Raw genomic sequence first — 24,750 nt, 5'->3', positions numbered from 1 at the left:
GAACACCACTTAGCGAACAGACGCCACTTAAAGGCACACAGGTGCCTCGTAGAGGGGGCCCTAACCTGAGTGATCGTGTCTACCACCGCAGGGCCAGTAGGGTGCTACCAGGACGACCTGCTCCTCGTCCTCTCTGACCTTGCACAGGGTCTGTGGAAGTAGGCTCACTGGGGAAAAACGCATATTTGTGCATGCCAGGGGGCCAGCTGTGTGCCAGCGCGTTTATGCCGAGGGGGTCTCGGTCAGGGCATACCAGAGCGGGCAGTGGGGAGGATTCTTGGGAGGCGAACAGGTGCACCTGTGCCTGTGGAATTGACTCCAAGTCAGCTGGACCACCTGAGGGTCGAGTCTCCACTCTCCCCTGAGGGTAACCTGTCGTGACAGCGCATCCGCTGTAGTGTTGAGGTTGCCCGGGATGTGAGTGGCTTGCAGTGACTTAAAGTGCTGCTGACTCCAGAGAAGGAGACAGCAGGCGAGTTGTGACATACAACGAGAGCGCAGACCACCTTGGCGGTTGACATATGCTACCGTTGTCATGCTGTCTGTTTGAACAAACACGTGCTTGCCCTGGATCAATGGCCGAAACCTCCGCAGGACGAGCAGAATTGTCAACAACTCAAGGCAGTTGATGTGCCAATGCAGTCGCGGACCCGTTGCAAACAGCGCCCCAGCCCATTTTGGAGGCGTCTGTCGTGACCACAAGGCACCTGGAGACCAGTTCTAGAGGAATGCCTGCCCGTAGAAATGAGAGGTCGGTCCAAGGGCTGAAAAGATGGTGACAGACCAGCGTGATGACCACGCGACGTGTCCCGTGGCGCCATGCCCATCTCGGGACTCGAGTCTGGAGCCAGTGCTGAAGCGGCCTCATATGCATCAACCCGAGCGGGGTGGCCACCGCCGAGGATGCCATATGCCCCAGGAGCCTCTGAAAAAGTTTCAGTGGAACCACTGTTTTCTGTTTGAACGCCTTCAAACAGGCCAGCATTGACTGGGCGCGCTCGTTTGTAAGGCGTGCCATCAAGGAGACTGAGTCCAACTCCAAACTGAGAAAAGAGATGCTCTGAACCGGGAGGAGCTTGCTTTTTTCCCAGTTGACCCGAAGCCCTAGTCGGCTGAGGTGTGAGAGCACCAGGTCCCTGTGTGCGCACAACATGTCTCGATAATGAGCTAGGATTAGCCAGTCGTCGAGATAGTTGAGAATTTGAATGCCCACCTCCCTTAACGGGGCAAGGGCAGCCTCTGCGACCTTTGTAAAGACGCAAGGAGACAGGGACAGGCCGAAAGGGAGGACTTTGTACTGATACGCCTGACTCTCGGACGCAAACCGCAGGAAGGGTCTGTGTCGAGGAAGGATAGAGACGTGGAAGTATGCATCCTTCAGGTCTACCGCCGCGAACCAATCTTGATGCCGGACGCTCGCCAGAATGTGTTTTTGCATCAGCATCTTGAATGGGAGTTTGTGTAAAGCCTAGTTCAGTACTCACAGGTCCAAGATTGGCCGCAACCAACTGCCTTTTTTCACTACAATGAAGTAGGGGCTGAAAGACCCCTTCTTCATCTCGGCTGGAGGGACAGGTTCTATCGCGCCCTTCCGTAGGAGGGTAACGATCTCCACGCAAGGTAGCAGCATTTTCGTCCTTCACCAAGGTGAAGTGGACACCGCTGAACCTGGGCGGATGCTCGGTGAAGTGAATCACGTAGCCGAGTCAGACGGTCCGGACCAGCCCTCGCGATGGATTGGAAAGCGCAAGCCATGCGTCCAAGTTCCACGCAAGGGGGACCAAAGTGACAACGTCATCGGACGTACCGGCAGGTGGGGCCTCGCGGCGGGGCGGAGTTCGAGGTGCTACACCACGTCGTGGCCGTGCTGAGTCTAAGGACATCGAAGCACTTACCTGGCTCCTTGTGACCACCCCCGGAACAGCCTGGGACGGGGGAGGAAGAGGCCTGTCCTCGTGACCCATGGAGACTGTCACATTGGGGGCGGATTTGTGCCACAGCTGGGGTTCAGGGGCGGGAGACCGCCGTTGGAGCACCAAACCTGCCAAATAGAGTGGTGGATGGTGGTCACGATGACGGCCGTGCACACTGGATACATGACCCAGGGAACAAGGAAACCGCTCTTGCTGAGCTCTTGAGTACTGCAGCCACTTGGACATGCAGCACAATTAAATGCAAAAGGTAACAAAAAGATGGAGAGATCTGCTTACTAGCTCCAGAGCAGCGGGTTTCGTTGTCCCTGGGTCGCCCGTCTCAAGGGCGCTTTGAAGCCTTTCACGGGTTCTGGGCGGCTGCTAGACGGGTGGCATCTGCTTCCTGCGGTGGGCTCCACGCCGGGGCCGGGCCGAAGGGGCGGGCTGCGGCGGAGCCGGTACAGTCATCGCAGGGGGATGCCTTTGGCGATGAGTAGAAGGGGTGCGGGATCTTGAGCCGCGCCGGGGCAGGATATGCTGGCTAGCATCCGTCTACTGCTCCACCATCGAGAACTTCTGGGCAAAGTCCTCGACTGTGTCGCCGAATAGGCCCGCCTGGGAAATGGGGGCAGCAAGGAACCATGTCTTGTCGGCCTCGCCCATCTCGACCAGGTTGAGCCAAAGGTGGCGCTCCTTGACCATTAGTTTGGCCATCGTCCGCCCGAGAGACCGCGCCGTGACCTCCGTCGCTCTTTTATTTCTGCCGAAGCGCCCAGGGGCGTTCTCTGCAGTGCACCAGTGCAGAGGGGAGAGAAGCCACTGAAATGCGCCGTCAGATCCAGCAGAGGTAAATGAACAGTCGTGGGAATTCAGCTCAATGAGCATGACCGTTTGGCTCCGAAGAGAAAATCTGAATGAGTGGTTGCATACCAGCTCCTTTTATACCCGTATGTCCGGGGGAGTGGCATGCAAATACCACTCGCCAATTTTCATTGGCCTTTTATCAAAGACCAGAGGTGTCTCGGGCTCCCAAGAGTGACCCCTAGTGTCACTACATCGACACAATGTCGAGTGAGTGACAGATAGGGAACTGCTGATTTAGCATCTATGCATGTTCTCTCAGTTTTATCCTTAATGCTGTATGTGGTATCACTGAAGTTCTTTTCTGTTTCTCTTTCCCTCTTGTTTCTTTGTCTGTTCTTGTCTTTTATTTCTTGCCCTTCGGTGTGGTTTTATAACCCCCTGTAGAGTTTGGAAGAGGAGCTAACCTCTCTTTTTCTGAGTAAGGCCTGTTTCTCTGGTCTGGCTGGCTCATGCAGGACCACTGCTGTTCCAGCAGAGGGCAGTAAAGCCTCAGCACACCTTGAGGTGCTGTTCACTGTTACCGCTTGCTCTGTTTTTCTCTATGCTTGCTCTGGTTTTCTGTCTCCATGCAACTGCTTACAGCTTTGTGTTCTCTGCTGCCACATACCTCCATCTCTCAAAATGAAAAAAAAGTTCATGTCCAGATCTGGCAGATGGGATTGATCCATTGCTTGCAGATATTTGAAGAGCTGCCAGGTAGAGCCGCTCTAGAAGCAGAGCTTCAAGGAGAGTGTTTGAGTCAGATGCAGGCTGGACTGGAGTTGCCACAACACCAACATTTCAGTAGTCAATACCAGTAAAATTTCACAATCCTCAATGCCAATTTTGATACAACTGCAAAAAAGAATATGCTATTGATCACATTAAATTTTAATAAAAATAAAACAAAGTCTGATGCAAAAGTCAAAACAATACCATAAAATATTTCTCAAGTAAACATTGCTTTGTTTTTAAAGTAATGTGTGGACATTAATTTTTTAAAGTAATCATTCAGTTTGAGTTTTAAATTATTCAAGACAAGTAATCAGTTAGTGACAGAATAAAGACATTTCAAGCGATTTAAAATTAACAATAGAACAAAGATACACATTTTTTTTACAGCATTATCGAGTATTCAAGGAAACATTCAGAAATCAGAGGAGAGAAACAATTATAAAGTAATCAAATGTCAAATAAAAATTCTTAATAGAATAGAAATAGACGTGTAGTAGTCGCATATATTCTTCAAACAATAAAAAAAAATAATAATAATTTAAATGCACCACGGACATCAAATATGAGCAAATAGTTTCATTATGTGCCCTTTACAAATTTAAGTACATTTTAACATTCAGAGCTGAAGAGTGTAATTTCAGCACCTGACGCATCACCAAACGGAATTTCATAGATAAACTTTATTTTCAATTATATTTCTAAGTACAACCACCATCTGTTATGAGTCGAAAAACAGATAGTCCCGGTTCAAACTCACACCATCAGCTGAGCCAGTGTTGCTGTGTCAAGCTGGACAGGTCGCTCAAAACAATAGTGCTGTCTGGCAAAATCAAGCTACTAATGGCTTACTTCTAGTTATCTATACATAGAGGAAATTGGAGGAAGTACTTTAACATCAAAAGATTTACACACATCGGCTTTAATTAAATTGAAATGTTTTTTAGCCATTTCAAGATTTGCTGCAAGTAGCACAACAAATGCGCATGTGTGAATGACATTTGAGTGCTACGGCTTAAAGGAAGAATAAATCATCTAATTTTCGTTCATGTTTGTTCAAATATTCCTTTAATGTCGACACTGAATATCGGGTATGGGACAGAGTCTGTACTAACATTACTGTACAAAGACTAGTATTGCAACATGTATTTTAGTATTGACTTGATACTGAAGTAACAGTACTTTTGACATCCCTAGTCTAGACATTGTGAATCATTTCTGCCGACAGATAAAGGTAGTGTAGTGATACCAGATGAAAATCCAGAATAAAGTAAGTGTCTTTGATTGCACAGATGAAATCAACTCTAGAGGGGGTTATTTTGCACTGTTGTGTACAGTGTCCTTGGAATTGATTGCCAGACTGGCCATAAACTTGAGAGTAAAACTGTAATTGGCAAATAATTTTCGTCTTTGCTGTCGAGTGTGCGTGAGTCCTCTTTGTTCTTTGTAGTGTTTGCATGATCTTCATTTACAAATGGACTATAGCACTGGTAAGGGGAGTCCTGTACACCCCCTCTAACTGTTAACACTGTTTGTTCCGTTCCACATGGACGTCCTTACAGTGTTATGGTCCAGATCCTATCTGAAAGTGAGTGTTTGAGTGACTGTGTCCTGTGATTACCTTTAGGTTCCACAGAAAACACTTCCCCATCCCGAGACTGACAGCAGAGACGTCAGCAAGGTGGTCCAACGTCCTCGCTCAACCAAATGAACATCTAACATCACCTGACCAAACTGACACCTAACACTACACACAAATCTCATAATTTTTCCATTGCAGACATCCATGATTCCAGTTCTCCTCTTTTCCACTTTATGATTTTGCTTTTGTCTCTTTTCTAAAAGATCATCCATCCATCCTTCAGCTTGTCATCATCGTCTGTCTCTCTCGTTATGTTGCTTGTTGATTATATATGTGTTTTCTTTTTACGTTAATGCAGGAAGTTTGTTTCCTTCAGTTTGTTTCTGTGGTCATCATTTAAGTTTTTGCTTTTCTCTCCATCCCTCATGTGTCTGTGCGCTTGTCTGGTGTAGAGCACAGGGGACAAACAGAGTCCTGATGTTAACAGCCAACCAGAAGTCATAGAGGTCGTGGAAGAGACCGTTGTCATCGAGGAAGTCGTCAAAGCCAAACCCAAAAGCCCCCCCGTCCCTGAGGCATCCGTCACCATTGAAACAGAGAAGGCTCCAGAGGTCAAAGAGGAGAGGAGTTTATCGTCAGACAGCGAGAGCGAAGAAGAGGCCGAGTACCATGCTGAGCCACCCAGTATGAACGTCTCAGCTCAGCAAATCAAAGAAGAACCTGAGGAGGAGCAGGAGGTGGTGCTTAACGAACAAGCCCCACCCTCTGGGATCAAGTCACAGCCAACCACAGAAGCAGAGTCAGCTGAGCCTACCCCCACAAATGAAGAAGCGATATCAGCCGCACTCCCTGAAGAGGAAGTTTCGACAGAAGAGGTTTTGGTAATGCCGTACGAAGCTCCAAACGGACACGCCCTCGACAGTGAAGTCCTGCCCACTCTCAGTGCTGTTGCCGAGGAGGAGGAGCCTCACATCGTCAACGGCAACGTGTCCCATGTGGAAACTGAGCGCCTGCCACAGGTTATTTGTTGTTCGGAGGTAATTGACATCCCGAGCCGAGACGCCTGCGCTTTCTCATCTCCTCTTCCATGTCCCACTCCTATTTCCTTTCTGGAAGAAGATCCTGCTTTATCTGTACACATCTCTCTAGCCATATTTAAAGGAGGCGATTGACACATAAATGAAAGCATTAAGCCAGCTCGTCCTCGAGTAAAACATCAGTCATTCCATCTTTTCACACCTTTGAGTTGATTTTATATTCCAACCTACTCCTCTACACACACATACACTTATATACATGCACAATTTTATGAGTCACATAAAGTGCCAGCATTAGCAGGGAGTTTTGCATGTTTTTTCTTTTGTATGGAGATGTGTTGCATTTTTATGTAGTTTAGTGTGTTTTAGCGCCATATTTGGCGTGCAAATTATTATTTAATAAGTGAGTTCACATTGATTCTCAATTCTGCTAGTTGGGGATAGGTGTAGAAACATGCGCAATCCCCAAGCTCTGTGTGTGTGTGTGTGTGTGTGTGTGTGTAGGGCTGGGTATCAGCAACTACCTGTTTCGATAATATATCACAATTCAAAACATTGCAATGCAAAATCATAATTGATACACAATCAAAACCACTCCAAGTGATCTGTTTCAATCTTTCTTGCATGTTTTGTGTTGCTATTGTTTGGCAGGGAACCTCATAGAAAGGACGCTGACCACACAGAAGTGACATGTTCAGAGTTTGTGCTATTTAACCCTTAAATGCTCAGGTGGTTCGCCAAACGTTATTACATACCTCGGGACTTTAGTGACATCAGCACGTATATCTATCCCAAATGAATCTACAAAATGCTCAGATTGTGTAAAATATTCAAAGCATTCTCAAGACAATTCTTAAATAATTGAACAGAATCTATTCTGCTATATTTTGATTAGGGAGTTTGATTTAATGTGTTAATTTAGTGCAATTAATGATTTAAAAAAATAGTGTGTTAAAACAGTTAACATAATCATGCCTTCTGACCCGTACATAAATTCCGTATAAAAAATATAAAAGTATTTTATTACCATCTGAGCAATTCAAGCTTGAAATTTGATACATGTAATGTAATCAAGTACATGTAAATTTGTGTTTTTCTGAGGCTTGTCAGCAGGGGGCAGTCAGCACACCTCAACAAACCTCACAAGCAGCGCAGACACAGAATGAGAGCCGTTCACACAGGACACGTTCTTGACAGCTGGACAAAACACAACAGAATGCAGTGATCTCCAGATGCCATTTTCAGAGTTTCAAAAGTCCCTCAAAAATATAACTGAGGATTTGTCATTTTTTTATAGTGAACACAAAGCGCTCCTGTTTCACATTAACAATTGTGTAATGGCAAATGTTCTTGAAAAGAGAGATCTATTTTAAGTATTTGGAAATATTTTGATGTTTAAAATATAATTTTTCATGTCAATAATACGTTTTGAATTATTTTTCATTATATTATTCCAAGTTAAATATTAATAAATGATTTTTTTAAGGTGGATGAAGCACACATACACTTTAAGAAGTATAATTTTTTTTATGAAAATGTATATTCTTAATCGTGAAAGCCCTAAAACATACAATTAATTGTCAATAAAAGTCAAAGGAGGTCACCTGAGGTGAGAATTTAAGGGTTAAAGAACCTGCTGCTTCAATAATTGAACTGATGGAAATAATGTGAATGCACACATACAAACTAAACAATAAATATAGCATACATTAATAACATTACACATAAAAATTATCAATCCAACGATCTTAAGTGTTGATACAATACTTGTGAAAAAATTGTGATATATTGAAATGGTTGTATTTGCACAGCTTTGTGTTTTTGTGTATGTTTGTGTGCTTTTGCATGCTGCTTGTTGACCCTGCCAAAGATTACAGAAACCAAAATTGATTACAAATACGGACATTGTCAACTTTTCATTTGTTTTTGGTCTTTTTGAGTGATTGATTTATTTTACTTTGGCTGCTGTAGCTTGCATGAGCCGCATTCCTTATACCAAAGAAGTCTAGTTTATAGTGGTGCACTCTGTTTTTTTTAAACTGTGCAACTGTGCATGGCATGTAATTCCTCTTTTCATTTGTGTTGTGTAGAAGTGCTGTTTGTCTGTGTAATAAACACAGGCCGGACTGCATTTGTGTGTGTGCTGACTGACCGTCTCTCTGTAGCCTCCTGTTGTGAAGACCGAGATGGTGACGATTTCAGACACTTTTGCCGCTCAGAAGACCGAGATATCCACCAAGGAGGTCCCCATTGTTCACACAGAAACCAAGACCATCACATACGAGGCCGCCCAGGTGAGAAAATACTCAATCACACTCTCTCATCATGTCAGCTCTCTGTCTGGTGGGGTAGGGAAGTTAAAATCGATTTATTTGGACTGTTCATTCCAATTAAATGCTTCAAAGAAATAATCCCCTCAGTGTTCCCAGAAGTCCCCGTACATCATTTGTTGTTCTAGTGCAATAAATGTCACCTAAATGCTACAATTCATCACTGTTTTCACATTACATTAATTAAATTCGTTTTTTATGTTTATTTTTTATTAGTATTATCTTGTTTTAGTATTATTAGTAGTAGTATTATGTTTTTGTGTCAGATAAATACTATTCTGATTTAATCAGTTGTATCTCTATGGAATTATATTGATTTATATGATTAATAAAAAATATACTAGTTAGCTATCTTTGTTATTAGCTTGTAGTGTGGCTGATTTGTTTTTCAATTGTGAACTTTATAAATTGGCTCTGTTCCAGAATCTAGTGCGCTGCCATGCTATCAACTTCATTTTAAAGCAGCATCCAAACTAAAATATAATCTCATAACAGACAGATTTAAAACATTCTACACAACTCATAATACAAACAGCACTCCTCACGCAAAGTGCACAGATGACTCGACTCACAATTGATTTCAAACAGAGTTTGACCTTAGAGCGTTACTAATATAATGATGCAAAATGTTGATTAAGCATAAATATTAGTTGCACACACAAATATTGGGTGAAATTTTAATTGGATTTAAAGGAATAGTTCACCCAAAAATAAAAATACTGTCATTATTTTACTCAGTTAAGATCACTCCCAACCGGTGTGACTTTCTTCTCTGGAACAAATTATTTGGCAACACTTTTCAGTAAGGTACTATTTGTTAAATTTAGTTAATGCATTATGTATCATGAACTTGCATGAACAATATTTTTCCCAGCATATATTATTGGTTAATGTTAATTCATAAAAACACAAATGTTGGGGGGCCTGGATAGCTCAGCAAGTATTGCCACCCCTGGAGTCGCGAGTTTGAATCCAGGGTGTGCTGAGTGAGTCCAGCCAGGTCTCCTAAGCAACCAAATTGGCCCGGTTGCTAGGGAGGGTAGAGTCACATGGAGTAACCTCCTTGTGGTCACTATAATGTGGTTTGCTCTCGGTGGGGCACGTGGTGTGTTGTGCGTGGATGCTGCGGAGAATAGCGTGAAGCCTCCATACGCGCTATGTCTCCGTGGTAACGCACTCAATGAGCTACGTGATAAGATGCGCGAGTTGATGGTCTCAGGCGCGGAGGTAACTGAGATTCGTCCTCCGCCACCCGGATTGAGGCGAGTCATTAAGTACAACTCCTTAGAGCACATTGGGAATTGGGCATTCCAAATTGGGGAGAAAATCAAAAAACACAAATGTTAATTTTTTATTATTTTTAGTTTGTTGAATAATGCATTTACTACTTTTAATGTAAAAAATATTAGTATTTGTTGAAACTAACAGTAACCAAGACTAATAAGTGCTGTAAGTGTTGTTCATGTTAACTGATGTTATTGTCTAATGTTAACAAATGCAACCTTACTCTACCGATAAGTTTCACTAGTGAATGACTTATACTGATGTTTATAATTAATGTTTATAATTTCCTCACACATTTTCACTGAGCTTATTGCAATGCACTTTGTGATTGATTTCACTGTATAGGAAACATTTAATTTTGAACGACTGGAACATTCATTGAGAGCGCACCTGTGATGCTTTGAAATTCTGCCTATGTAGGGAGCTCACTAGGATTTAGAACAAAGCTGATGAGTCGTTTGTAGCTTAACTTCTGTAGATAATTTCAAAGTTGCTTCCCCAACACTAATTAAATCTATTAGGTCATGCCATTAATACAAAATCACTTTTCAGGATTGTACACTTACTTTTTTAGGTGTTAGCTCTGGTGCTAGTGAATAAAAAAAAAAAGCATTAGCACAGATTACAATTTATTAGCACGAGTGCGGTCGAAATAGTTTTTTGTTTTTTTCTCCCCAGTTTTGGCATGCCCAATTCCCAATGCACTAAGTCCTCGTGGTGGCGTAGTGACTCGCCTCAATCTGGGTGGCAGAGGACAAATCTCAGTTGCCTCCACGTCTGAGACAGTCAATCTGCGCATCTTATCACCTGGCTTGTTGAGTGCTTTACTGCGGAGACATAGCGCATATGGAGGTTCATGCTATTGTCCGCGGCATCCGCGTACAACTCACAACGCGCCCCACCAAGAGAGAGAACCACATTATAGTGACCACGAGGAGGTTAACCCATGTGACTCTACCATCCCTAGCAACCGGGCCAATTGGTTCCTTAGGAAGCCTGATTGGAGTCACTGTTTTTGTTTTTTTCAATGATTTATTACTATTGTTATTTACTGCTACAATTTTGATACAGTGTCATATTTTAATGACTTATTTGATTTAATACAGTGGTGTGAAAAACTATTTGCCCCCTTCCTGATTTCTTCTATTTTTTTTGTGTGTATTTTTCATACTAATTTGTTTTAGATCTTCAAACGAGATATAACATAAAACAAAGCCAACCTGAGTAAACACAAAATATAGTTTTTAAATATATATACACTGCCAGCCAAAAGTTTGGAATAATGTATAGATTTTGCTGTTTTGGAAGGAAATTGGTCCTTTAATTCACCAAAGTGGCATTCAACTGATCACAAAGTATAGTCAGGACATTACTGATGTAAAAAACTATTTGAAAAAAGTCATTTTTGATCAAATCTAGACAGCAGCCATCACTCCAACACCTTATCCTTGAGTGATATGATAAATTGATAATTTGGTACTAGAAAATCACTTGCCATTATATCAAACACAGCTGAAAGATATTTGATTCATTAAATGAAGCTTAACATTCTCTTTGTGTTTGTTTTTGAGTTGCCACAGTATGCAATAGACTGGCATGTCTTAAGATCAATATTAGGTCAAAAATGGCAAAAAAGAAACAGCTTTCTCTAGAAACTCATCAGTCAATCATTGTTTTGAGGAATGAAGGCTATACAATGCTTGAAATTGCCAAAAAAACTGAAGATTTCATACAAAGGTGTACACTACAGTCTTCAAAGACAAAGAACAGCTGACTCTAACAAGAACAGAAAGAGATGTGGAAGACCAGATGTACAACTAAACAACTCTTTGAAGTAGTTTAAGATGTTCTGAACATTTTTTCAAATTGTAATAGTAATTCTTCACGTTAGTAATGTCCTGACTATACATTGTGATCAGTAGAATGCCACTTTGGTGAATAAAAGTACCAATTTCTTTCCATAAGAGCAAAATCTGTACATTATTCCAAACTTTTGGTTGCCAGTGTATATTTTTTGTTGAAGCAAAAAAGTTTTCCAACACCTATATCACCCATGTGAAAAACTAACTGCCCGCTTAAACTTAATAACTGGTTGTGCCACCTTTAGCAGCAGCAACTGCAACCAAACACTTCCGATAACTGGAGATCAGTCTTTCACAACGCTGTGGGGGAATTTTGGCCCACTCGTCTTCACAGAACTGCTTTAGTTCAGACACATTGGAGGGTTTTCAAGCATGAACTGCCCGTTTAAGGTCCTGCCACAGTATCTCAATCAGGTTCAAGTCAGGACTTTGACTAGGCCACTCCAAAACTTTAATTTAGCTTCTTTTGAGCCATTAAAATGTAGACTTCCTCCTATGCTATGGATCATTGTCTTGCTGCATAATCCAGTTGCGCCTGAGCTTCAACTCACAGACTGATGACCGGACGTTCTCCTTTGGCATTTTCTGGTAGAGAACAGAATTCATGTTTCCCTCAATTATTGCAAGTCACCCTGAAGCAGCAAAGCATCCTCACACCATCACACTACCACCTCCATGCTTGACCGTAGGTATGATGTTCTTTTTGTGGAATTCTGTGTTTGATTTATGCCAGATGTAACAGGACCCCTGTCTTCCAAACAGTTCCACTTTCGACTCATCAGTCCACAGAACATTCTCCCAAAAGCTTTGAGGAGCATCGAGGTGTGTTTTGTTAAAATTCAGATGAGCATTAATGTTCTTCTGGGTTAGCAGTGGTTTTCACCTCGCCACTCTTCTATGGATGGCATTTTTGCCCACTGTCTTTCTGATAGTGGAGTCATGAACAATGAGCTTTATTGATGCGAGAGAGGCCTGCAGTTCCTTGGATGTTGTCCTTTGTTGTGATTTCCTGGACAAGTCGTCGTTTTGCTCTTGGAGGAATTTTGGAAGGTTGGCCACTTCTGGGAAGGTTCACTACTGTGCTAATTTTTCTCCACTGTGGTTCTTTGGAGTCTCAGAGTCTTTGAAATAGCTTTGTAACCCTTTCCAGACTGATGTATTTCAATCACCTTTTTCTATGACCTTGGCATAGTGTGCTACTGGGTGAGACCTTTTAGCCAACAAAAGTTGAAATTAGGTGTTGATTTGATTGAACAGGTCTGGCAGTAATGAGGTCTGGATGTGTCTAGTCCAGCTGAACCCCATTATTAATGCAGTTTCATTGATTTGGGGATTTAGTAACTAAGGAGGCAAATAAATTCACACAGGCCCAGTTGGTATTGGATAATTTTTTGCTTCAATAAAAAAACATTATCATTTAAAAACTGTGTTTTGTGTTTACTCAGATTGTCTTTGTTTTATATTAGATTTTGTTTGAATTTTTGAAACAGTTTAGTATGAGATATACACAAAAACAGAAGAAATCAGAAAATACTTTTTCACAGCATTGTATGTTTTTATTACTATAATTATTCATCACAAGATAAATTGTGGTGCTGCAAAACCCTCATAATTTGCCCACCACCACAGGAATATGTATTTCGTGACTTTCTATTATGTTGTTGAATAACTATTATAGATTTTTAATAATTTGTTTATTAACATTATAATGGTTTAAGAATAAACCAGCATATTATAATTTTTAATAGCAGATGCGAGCTAAACTGTTGCACTGTACAGTGCTGTTTTCACACACACACACTAATTTGTGTTAAGAAGGTTTGACGTTATGATAGTCTAGTGCTCTGTTTACTGCATGAGTTTATGTGGGGTTTTTTCTGTGTATGATTGACAGTTGGATGGTAATGGAGATGGGGAGCCAGGTGTTCTCATGACTGCTCAAACCATCACCTCTGAATCACTCTGCACCACCACTACCACACACATCACCAAGGTAACACACATATCTGTGCTCACACACACTATAACAAAACACACCATCAGAGAGATCAGCTAAATATAGAGATATGTATAAATATAGACAGAAAGGCATAAAAAGAAATACATTTGAACATAAGTGTGTTTTCAGAAGTGATTCTCTTAAAAACCATCCTTCAACATAAAATCAAATTGTCATGTCTCTGGTCTTATTGTGAACGATTCATCAGTGCATGCTAACTTTAAGGGAAAAAAGCATAATCTTCGATCAAAATAAAATTATTTTCTGTGGGCAGGGGAAAGTAATATTATTCAGTAATATCATAGACCAATATTCATGATGCAATCAAATCTTAATGGCTAAATCAAATCCCGCCCTTCATCCCGCTGAACGTTCTCATCACACAACCGAACTGAAATCAGTTTTTAATTTAGTTCTTAGTTTCAGTTTTTTTATTATGTTTTAATTTTAAATCAGTTAACTAATAAATACATTGTTTTCTGTTTCATTTTTCGTTAACCGCAACAACACCGACTTAAATGTGTTGTAAATGCCTTTTTCATCTCATCATTATTCTTATACATCTGTTTATTGTGGTTGATGTGTCATTTGAATGATTGACAGACACTAAAGGGCGGACTGTCAGAAACTCGCATTGAGAAGCGCATCGTCATCACAGGAGACTCTGACATTGATCACGATCAGGTGAGATACCTGACACATACAAGACACTTCCTTACCGGTCATCTCTGTAGAGCGCAAAAGTGAATAAAAGAATAAAGAGACCAACCAGATCTGAGATGAATCACAACATTACTAAAAAAGTTTAGGAAATCTTTGCAAAATCTTTAATGTGCTCTTCTCATCCCAAGAAGCTTGCGGATGACTTGATGGTGCAATAGTATCACTAATTTAAGTCGTAGATGATTACTGAAAGGGATACCTCACCCTCTGTTTTGTGGAACTCAAACAGAAATGTTAGTCTCAATCTCATTTAATTTCATTGTATGTAAAAAAAAAAAAAAGCTGCAAAAAAAAAAGTGAATGGAGACTGTGGCTGTCATTCTGCCTAACATCTCCTTTGTGTTTCATGAAAGAAAGTTGGAACAACATGAGCATAAGCAAACGATGACAGAATTGTCATTGTTGATCATTTTCAATATTCTTTTTCACAATTTTGGAGCTCATTGTAGGTCTGTGTCATTGATAAATAAGGTTGTCCGAGGTGATACAAATTAGAAATATTTAAAAAGTCCATAGACATGTAATCTTTGAGTTCATGTTGTTTTCACAAATTGTTTGGGAAATATTTATAGCATTTTGTACAAAAAATGTATTTAATGACTTTAAAAATGTAAAAGGTATTTAAATATTTTCCTTGCACATTGAATACATGAGAGCGTACACAACTTCATCATTGAAGTTTTCAAGCAAATGTTTCAAAGTGAAAAATATTTTTTACAAATATGAATTTTTAAGTCAAGAATATCAAGAGGTTTTCTCATGGCTGCACTAAATGACCTGAACCAAATGTGCATTTTCATTAAAATATTGATATTTAATGATATGACAAAATTATGATTTGTTTTTATGTCTTGTGGGTCTAAAGAGATCTTCTCTGTTTTAGGATTTGTGTCACATGACAACAACAGTTCTACCCACATGTTGGTTGCGCACTTGACTTTGATTTGGTGGACAAAAGTTTTTTAAATGTTAAATATATTTTAAAATAAAATAGTTTCACTGCATTTGTTTTAAAGAAATAATGATAAAAGATTATTCAACACAACTCATGCCGACATTTCTTTTTTCAACTTTTAATTATACCTTTAATTTTTTTCACTGTCTCCAGACGGTTGCATCACATTTTTGACTTTAAGCCCCAGAAAAAAATATCAAAATGACTTTGAACTCAGTAACTGAAAACATGTTCATCATAGAAGTGTATGTGTGAATTGCATTTGTAATGTATTTCTGAATCATTTATTAGACGCGGACAAAAACATGAGCGTCACGTCATTGACCCATTTATCAGTATATGTAGAAATGAACGTGGTTTTTATGTCAGGAAATCTACTGTTGCTGTACATTTGGCCAGGAGTTAGCAGAGGAACACCTGAATATGTCATGATGAAGCTGTGAAATATGTGAAATACGAACCCAAATATTCATGAGTGCATCCTCAAACGCAAACCAGGCAGATGCAGGACATCGAGTGCTTGTTATTGCTGTGTGGTAATTCCGTTTTCCTGTATAAAATAACGCACATTCCGGTTTAGCTTTCTGATGGGTCGAGAACATGCACACAGGTTTCCATAGTGATGTGACATTTAGGGGTGCTCATAGACTGGCCCTGGTCTTCCTACACCTGCCAAGTCAGCCATGAGACTGTTTATGCAATTTACACAGACAATCTTACACCGATTATGCTTAACAACCCCACAACTTGTAAGGTCACATGAATGCCTTTAATGGTGGTATTTTAAAGATCAAAGGTCATAAATGGTTTAAGCACAACCCAATCTAAATACTGTAGATGTTCGTCCATTACCCTGAGTACTATTAATTTTCTGATAGAAGCACGGTTTTCTTGTGCTCTCGGGGTTTAACAACGAGCTCATTTTATGTAGTAATCAGCAAGCGCATTTACAGGTTTAGATGTCGAAATGTAAACATATGTGCACACTGGGGAAAAAACAAACAAACACCAGAACCAGTAGAGGTGTGTAGAGCAAAATCGGCAAAAATCAATGCTTGCCGATCAGGTTTTGCTGAAACAGTTTCAGACCTTTACTCGATAAGAGAAGTTTAAAGTAAAATTTTGTATTTATATTGTGCTTTTAATGATTCAAAATACAATGATAAGCATTTACATGACAGTGTATTCAGTGCAAGATTGTTTATTGATTGTGTCATCCGTGTGTGTTCAGTTGTTTATTTTCCGTTAATCCTTTTGTTTGGTTTTTGTTTGTCGTTTTGTTGTATTGATGGTTTACTGTGGGCGGGGTCAGGCATTGGCCCAGGCTATAAAGGAGGCCAAAGAGCAGCACCCTGACATGTCCGTCACTCGTGTGGTCGTCCACAAAGAGACAGAGTTAGCAGAAGACGACGACTGAAGGACAGGTAAGCACATGCCAACAAGTGTCGCTGTTGACGACCAGACATGACTGCTACCTCCGCCTGGAGCCTCTTGTTTCTTCCTTTTCGTTTATGCTTTTCCCTTTTATTAATTTCCCCTTCTGTGTTTGTCTGTTTTATTTCTGTGTGCCGCATCCATCTGCACAGTGCACAGTGTATTTCTTGTCACGCAAAGTTCCTGTTTCTTAAGTCCAGTTCTGCTAAAGCAGTGTCCATTCACACGTGGTCTCTGGTACTCACTACTCAGTGAACCAGGGATTCATTTGGGCCTGAACAAGCCCAATTTGCAACTATGGCTATGAATATATATAATACACTACCACTGAAAAGTTTGGACACATCTACTCATTCTTAATAATTACTACAATCCACATTTTAGAATCATTGTAAAGTCATTAAAACTGTGAAATAAAAAATGGATTTGTGGAATGATGTGCAGTAGTTCAGAACTGTCTTATATTTTGAGCTTGAACTTTTCAAGCACCCCCCTTTTAAAGATTCAGGTCCACCTTTGTGTGGCACCCATATGCATTGCCCCTGTATATACAGTCGAATTCAGAAGTTTACATACACCTTAGCTAAATACATTTAAACTCAGTTTTTTTCACAATTCCTGACATTTAATCATAGAAAACATTCTCTGTCTTAGGTCAGTTAGGATCACTACTTTAGTTTAAGAATGTGGAATGTCAGAATAATAGTAGAAAGAATGATTTATTTCAGCTTTTATTCCTTTCATCACATTCCCAGTGGATCAGAAGTTTACATACTCTTTATTAGTATTTGGTAGCATTGCCTTTAAATTGTTTAACTTGGGTCAAACGTTTTGGGTAGCCTTCCACAAGCTTCTCATAATAAGTTGCTGGAATTTTGGCCCATTCCTCCAGACAGAACTGGAGTAACTGAGTCAGGTTTGTAGACCTCCTTGCTCGCACACGTTTTTCAGTTCTGCCCACAAATTTTCTATCGGATTGAGGTCAGGGCTTTGTGATTGCCACTCCAATACCTTGACTTTGTTGTCCTTAAGCCATTTTGCCACAACTTTGGAGGTATGCTTGGGGTCATTGTCCATTTGGAAGACCCATTTGCGACCGAGCTTTAACTTCCTGGCTGATGTCTTGAGATGTTGCTTCAATATATCCACATAATTTTCCTTCCTCATGATGCCATCTATTTTGTGAAGTGCACCAGTCCCTCCTGCAGCAAAGCACCCCCACAACATGATGCTGCCACCCCCATGTTTCACGGTTGGGATGGTGTTCTTCGGCTTGCAAGCCTCCCCCTTTTTCCTTCAAACATAATGATGGTCATTATGGCCAAACAGTTAAATTTTTGTTTCATTAGACCAGAGGACATTTCTCCAAAAAGTAAGATCTTTGTCCCCATGTGCACTTGCAAACTGTAGTCTGGCTTTTGTATGGCAGTTTTGGAGCAGTGGCTTCTTCCTTGCTGAGCAGCCTTTCAGGTTATTTCGATATAGGACTCGTTTTACTGTGGATATAGATACTTGTCTACCCGTTTCCTCCAGCATCTTCACAAGGTCCTTAGCTTATCAGAAGCTAATAGCCTGAAGGCTTGACATCATTTTCTGGAATTTTCCAAGCTGCTTAAAGGCACAGTTAACTTAGTGTGTGTAAACTTCTGACCCACTGGAATTGTGATATAGTCAATTAAAAGTGAAACAATCTGTCTGTAAACAATTGTTGGAAAATTACTATAGTTGCTAATATGAAATCTGTGGAGTTTTAAAAAATGAGTTTTAATGACTTCAACCTAAGTGTATGTAAACTTCTGACTTCAACTGTATAAAAGTTTATAGACAAATACAAATGCCTACACATTAGTTTCTCAACAAATGAATGTTTTTGTAATTGTATGTGAAGAAAATTGTGGATAGGCACAATTTATATTTGTGAACTAATTTCAAGCATAGAAGCTTAAGACTTTAGATCATGGAAAGCATAAATTTAGTGAAATATGTCCAAACTTTTGACTATAAGTGTAATATCATGAAAAACTTGGTTAATAATTGTAATGTTATGTCAATAACTTTCAATATTTCCATAAAAAAAGTAAATAAAATGTAAAACAAAAGTAGCAGTGCCATTTTTTTTGTCAATCATGTTCTATCTAAGTCACATCTTATAGGAAATACAGTGCATTCAAAAAGTATTCAGACCCTTTCATTTGTTTCACATTTTATGTTGCAGCCTTATGCTAAAATGCTTTAAATAAAAAAAAAAACATCAATCTACACTCCATACCCCATAATGACAAAGCCAAAACCAGATTTTTGATAACTTTGCAAATGTATTAAAAAGGAAAAACTGAAATATCACATTGACAGAATTATTCAGACCCTTAACTCAGTACCTAGTTGAAGCACCTTTGGCAGCGATTACAGCCTCAGGTCTTTTGGGATATGATGCAACAATCTTTGCACACCTGGATTTGGGGAATTTCTGCCATTCTTCTCTCTCTAGTCCTCTCAAGCTCTGTCAGGTTGGATGGGGACCGATGGTGGACAGCCATTTTTATGTCTCTCCAGAAAAGTTCGATTGGGTTCAAGTCTGGGCTCTGGCTGTCTCAAAGCCACTCTTGTGTTGTCTTGGCTGTGTGCTTAGGGTAACACTCTTGCGTTGTCTTGGCTGTGTGCTTAGGGTCATTTTCCTGTTGGAAGGTGAACCTTCGGCCCAGTCTGAGGTCCTGAGAGCTCTGGACCAGATTTTCATTAAGGATATCTCTGTATTTTGCTGCATTCAGCTTTCCTTCAACCCTGACCAGTCCCCCAGTCCCTGCCTTTGAAAAACACCCCCACAGCATGATGCTACCACCACCATGCTTCACCGTTGGCATGGTCTTGCGCAGGTGATGAGCCGTGCCTGGTTTACTCCAGACATAACACTTGGAATTGAAGCCAAACAGTTCAATCTTCATTTCATCAGACCAGAGAATCTTGTTTCTCACAGTCTGAGAGTCCTTTAGGTTCTTTTTTATGTGTCTTGCACTGAGGAGAGGCTTCCATCTGGCCACTCTGCCGTAAAGCCCAGATCGGTGGAGTGTTGCAGTGATGGTTGTCCTTCTGCAAGTTTCTCCCATCTCCACACATGATCTCTGGAGCTCAACAAGTGTGACCATTGGGTTCTTGGTCACCTCTCTTACCAAGGCCCTTCTCCCCCAATTGCTCTGTTTGGTCAGGCAGCCAGCTCTAGGAAGAGTCCTGGTTGTTCCAAACTTCTTCCATTTAAGAATTATGGAGGCCACTGTGATCTTGGGAACCTTCTTTGCAGCTGAAATTTTTTGTAGCTTTCCCCAGACCTGTGCCTCGGCACAATCCTGTCTCTGAGCTCTGCAGGCAGTTCCTTTGACCTCATGGTTTGGTTTTTGCTCTGATATGCATTTTCAGCTGAGACCTTATATAGACAGGTGTGTGCCTTTCCAAATCATGTCCAATCAATTGAATTTGTCACAGGTTGACTCCAGTAAATGTGTAGAAACATTTCAAAGATGATCCAAAAAAATGGGATGCGCCTGAGCTAAATTTCAAGTGTCATAGTAAAGGGTCTGAATACTTATGTCAGTGTGAAATTTTAAAATGATCAAAAATAGGGTTTTTGCTTTGTCATGTGGAGGGTATATTTATGTGAAAAATATCATTTAAAGCATTTTAGCATAAGGCTGCAACATAAAAAAAATTTAAAAAATTGAAGGGGTCTGAATGCACTGTATGCATGCACACAAGCAAGCAGTTTGTTGACATCCTCTTAACCAGTGTTTTTTTTTTTTTTTTCTCCGCTTTTTCTCTCCAATTTGGAATGCCCAATTCCCAATGCACTCCAAGTCCTTGTGGTGGCGTAGTGACTCGCCTCAATCTGGGTGGTGGAGGATGAATCTCAGTTGCCTCTGCATCTGAGACCGTCAATCCGTGCATCTTATCATGTGGCTTGTTCAGTGCGTTACCGCGGAGACATAGCGCGTGTGGAGACTCACGCTATTCTCCGCGGCATCCATGCACAACTCACCGCGTGCCCCACAGAGAGCGAGAACCACATTATAACGATCACGAGGAGGATACCCCATGTGACTACCCTCCCTAGCAACCGGGCCAATTTGGTTGCTTAGGAGACCTGGCTGGAGTCACTCAGCACACGCTGGATTCGAACTCACGACTCCAAGGGTGGTAGTCAGTGTCTTTACTCGCTGAGCTACCCAGGCCCCCCTGCAATATAAGCCTATTAACCCCCCCTTGGGGTTGCACTGACTAGACAACTTTTGCCACTAGTCGATGCTTTGGGTCTGTGTCGATGTAACGGGGTTTGGAAAAGGAGGCGGCGGGAACCGGCAATGACATCATTATATATGTGGAATTACATGAAATACTGTATATTCAGCCAGATATGTTTGACATTACATGCATTTGAAAATAATGTGAACCTGGAGCGATTTGTGTTCGCAAAGCACATTACAAGCGAATCGTACTGCCGCCGCAAAATTCTGAGTATTTTTACTTTTCTACTACAGCCCCGAAACAAATTAAGTGGAAACAAACTGAGTAGGACATGACTGTTTTTGCATCGTTCTTGACAATGCAAGCAGCGTAAATCTATCAATGGAAATAAGCATGCATTTGTTTCTCACCTTTATCATCATGTAAACATTGATCCACAAACTAGTGAACTTCTTTTCTGGACGACTTGTAAACTACACTAGTAACTGGTGCAGGCCACAATTTACTTGTTCATTTACCCTAATGTAAGCTATATTGAGACACCTATTATAACTAGTGATGTCAATTGATTAATTACATGACATGCTGTATTAATCACAAATAATCACACACATCATTATTTGCAGAGAAAGACCCCAAATAGAACATTTTGATTAAATGATTATACATATAAGTATAATAGTTCAGATAATTAAAATACATTGCATTACAGATGAGTAAAGAATTTATAAGACAATACAAAAAGTGGCTTTGTAAGTCAATATATTATTTAACATAATCCAACGGCAATTCATTTTGCAATTGAATTTTGTATTTTTTTTATATATATATATATATATATATATATAAGGGCTTTTCTAAGGACACGTATGTGTACACTTTGGTTGCATCGTGTCATAAACAGGATTTTTAGGTCGCTGTGTCAATTTAAATGTAGTTTGAATCTTAAAACGCATCTGGAGACCCCTGCATTAGGAGCTGTGCTCCGTCCAGCTGTGTTTGATCGTGAGAACACGTCCTCATCTTGTGTGTCTGCTGTCAGTAAGTGTGTTTGTTGTCTGTACAGCTGGAGTCGCTCTTACTGACCCCTGCTGACTGAGACTCACTAAAACGTCAAGGTGCTACTTCAAGCTTCAATTGATCCGATAATCACTCATTACGGTGGAATGATTTATCAATTAATTTTTTTACGTTATATTTTATATAATTAATTTCACTGAATTAACATGTTAAATCAGTTATAACCCATATACACTGCAAGTGAAGCATTACATTTAATAAAAGAGCCACAGTGGCTTCCCTAGTATTTAAGACGATATATAAGTGACGATTTGGATGAAGGGATGGACGCACTGCAAATAGTTTTTGCAATATTCTGAATGTTTTGGGGTATAAATTCAATAACTTGGAAGGAAAATGACTACTGCTGGGAGTGCAGATGGCTTCATTCATGTTAATAAGAGCAATGTTGTGTAATTACGTTTGTAAACAGCCCCCAAACCTGCCAAACTGTCCTCGTTCTGGGGGCTCATCGTTTATTGATTTATCACTGAGTGGAACTACTGTTGTGCCCATGTGCACTTTGCCATCTTGCTCTGAAATATTGTGAGGAGCCACTTGAAGTTCACACGGTGACCTGAACCCCACAGGAAATAAGAACTCCTCTGAGCAAATCACTAGAAAATGAAGAGCATTTCCTCTGTGCTGAGAATTGGACGGGTTGTCGTCTGGCAGGGCTGATATGGTTCCCTCAGGATGTGTCTGCAGTTGGCGACTGTGTTATTTTGGTGTTATTATTATTATAATTTTTTTAAGAGTAGACTAGAACAGTCTGCTGTTGGGGTGTGTGTGAGGAGTGAATCAATCAAACTGTATCATGTGTTTAATACTTCATCTTTTTTCTGTTCTGTTTGTGCTGTTCACAGAGCTGAAATTCACAATGTTCCTCCATATGGGATCAAAGTACTTCCCCTGAATGAGTGAAGGAGTGATGTGGCGGTCGAGAGAAAGAAGAGCTCTGAATCCTATATTGAAACATCTTTATTTTCTGTCATTCACAACCAGAACCACTTAGCAAACGTTGGTAGCATCTTATTTTTTTAGTGTTTGTTTTATCTTTTTCCCTCAAAAGATTGTCTTTGCCATTTATGAAGACCAGACCAGATCAGATTTATTTTGTTTTATTGTTAATTAGTTATTCACATTCCTAACAAAGGGATAAAAGACTTTGAGAAAAATCACAAAGATGAATCTTAATTGGTTGCATCAAGATATGGTGGAGTATTTGTAATAATATGTAATAATAATGCTTTTTTTATGAGGGGATGGGGCGAGGAAGGGGGCAGGACTAAAGATTCATTTTTATGATGTCATTATGTGTTTGTATGGGACCGGCACAGGATAAAAGGCACTGTGTCATTTCTCATTGGTGGATGGCAGTGCCAATCATTCCTCTATGCAGTCAAACAGAAACATTCCACCAAGGAGAGGAACTTCTTTCTACCTCTCTGAGAAACAAGACGAAACCTTAATATGGAGAGGGGGAAAAGAAGAAGAAAAATGTGAAACCTAGGCAGCTTTTTTGGAAAGTTTTTGATTTCCAACAATTTTCTGGCACCAATAATCTGATATATATTGGTAGAAAACCTGATATTATTATTTTGTTATTTTAAATCTGTCCTTATCTGTAAACTGATATTTGTAAATGAGGCCAATCTGTTTGCCCTATTAAATATTTTTAATGAAATGAACAAATAATACTCAAGTTTTTAGCTGTAGATTCAGGCCTGTGTTTCCCCTCTCTGTAGTCTCTGCTCCCTCTAAACCCATCTTCTCCATGCACCCTGTGTATAGCGGTTAATATTAGTATTGTTTTCTTTCTTTCTTTTTTAGAAGCTTTGGATGATGTTTTTATGCCCCACCCAACCCATTGTGTAACACTTCAAATAAAAGTTTGTTTATTCTCTAATAATTATGCTCTGGCTCTTTTGAGATTTCAAAGGTTTATTTTCAGGTTTATGTACACTATCAGTCCGGGCATGCTAGACTACATATAGAAGAAGTGTTATTTATATAGCGCCTTTTCCAAGCTCTATGTGGCTTTAAAGCCAGCTTCAGAGGGTTGAAGGCTCAAAAATATTGGTAATTCAGAATGCACTTTAAAGGAATATTCTGGTCCAAAATAAGTTAAGCTCTATTGACAGAATTATTTTTGACCCGTCCCTCTTTTTCTTTAAAAAAAAAAAAAAAAAAAAAAAGCTCATCTGTTATAGTGAGACACTTACAATGGAAGTCAATGGGCCAATTTTTGAATGGTAAAATACTTTACAGCTCAAATAATACAAGAGTTTTAACAGAAGAATTAATATAAGTACTTTTATAAAATTATAAGCGTCACATTTCTGTCTTTAAACCCTCCAAAAATTGACCCCATTGACTTCCATTGTAAGTGTCTCACTGGAACACAGATTTGTACTTTTTTAAAGAAAAGGAGGAACGAGTCAAAATTAATTTTTGTGGTAATCAACATTATGACACAAATGCATTGATCTTAACTTGTATTGAACGAACACAGAATATTCCTTAAACGTCATCTATCCACACCAAAGAAGCTGCTGTCCTCACACAAATGCTGATGGTAATGAACATCAGGTGTACCTAATTAGTATATTTACACATGATTTTGCCTCACTATTTAGTAGTTTTAGAATGCAAACGGAAAATATAATGCTTTAAAACTTTTAGGCTTTGTAAAGAAATTTAAACTTCATGTTTCAATATTTGTGTTTTATTTATTTTAATTTTTATTAAAAAAAAAAAAAGA

The 24,750-nt window shown here is 40.0% G+C and overlaps 1 protein-coding gene across 5 annotated transcripts in view; it reads left to right on the top strand.

Moving 5' to 3' along the window:
• LOC127416154 (protein 4.1-like) overlaps positions 1–23,898 on the top strand; it is a 199,192-nt gene extending 175,294 nt beyond the window's left edge. For 3 of the 5 annotated variants that reach the window (XM_051655326.1, XM_051655327.1, XM_051655325.1), the window contains 8 exons: positions 3,162–3,281; positions 5,116–5,169; positions 5,523–6,107; positions 8,273–8,401; positions 13,478–13,576; positions 14,186–14,266; positions 16,573–16,684; positions 22,853–23,898. In XM_051655326.1, coding sequence (XP_051511286.1) covers positions 3,162–3,281; positions 5,116–5,169; positions 5,523–6,107; positions 8,273–8,401; positions 13,478–13,576; positions 14,186–14,266; positions 16,573–16,677 — 1,173 coding nt within the window. In that variant the 3' untranslated portion in view covers positions 16,678–16,684; positions 22,853–23,898. The remainder of the gene's footprint in view (positions 1–3,161; positions 3,282–5,115; positions 5,170–5,522; positions 6,108–8,272; positions 8,402–13,477; positions 13,577–14,185; positions 14,267–16,572; positions 16,685–22,852) is intronic. The other 2 variants (XM_051655329.1, XM_051655328.1) reach the window with 2 other exon arrangements.
• The last annotated feature ends 852 nt before the right edge of the window (positions 23,899–24,750 follow it).

This window comes from Myxocyprinus asiaticus, chromosome 25 (genome assembly GCF_019703515.2).
Source record: "Myxocyprinus asiaticus isolate MX2 ecotype Aquarium Trade chromosome 25, UBuf_Myxa_2, whole genome shotgun sequence".
NCBI classification, from domain to species: domain Eukaryota; kingdom Metazoa; phylum Chordata; class Actinopteri; order Cypriniformes; family Catostomidae; genus Myxocyprinus; species Myxocyprinus asiaticus.
Note: the sequence above shows the minus strand (reverse complement) of the source record. Positions and strands in the feature narration are given on the sequence as shown.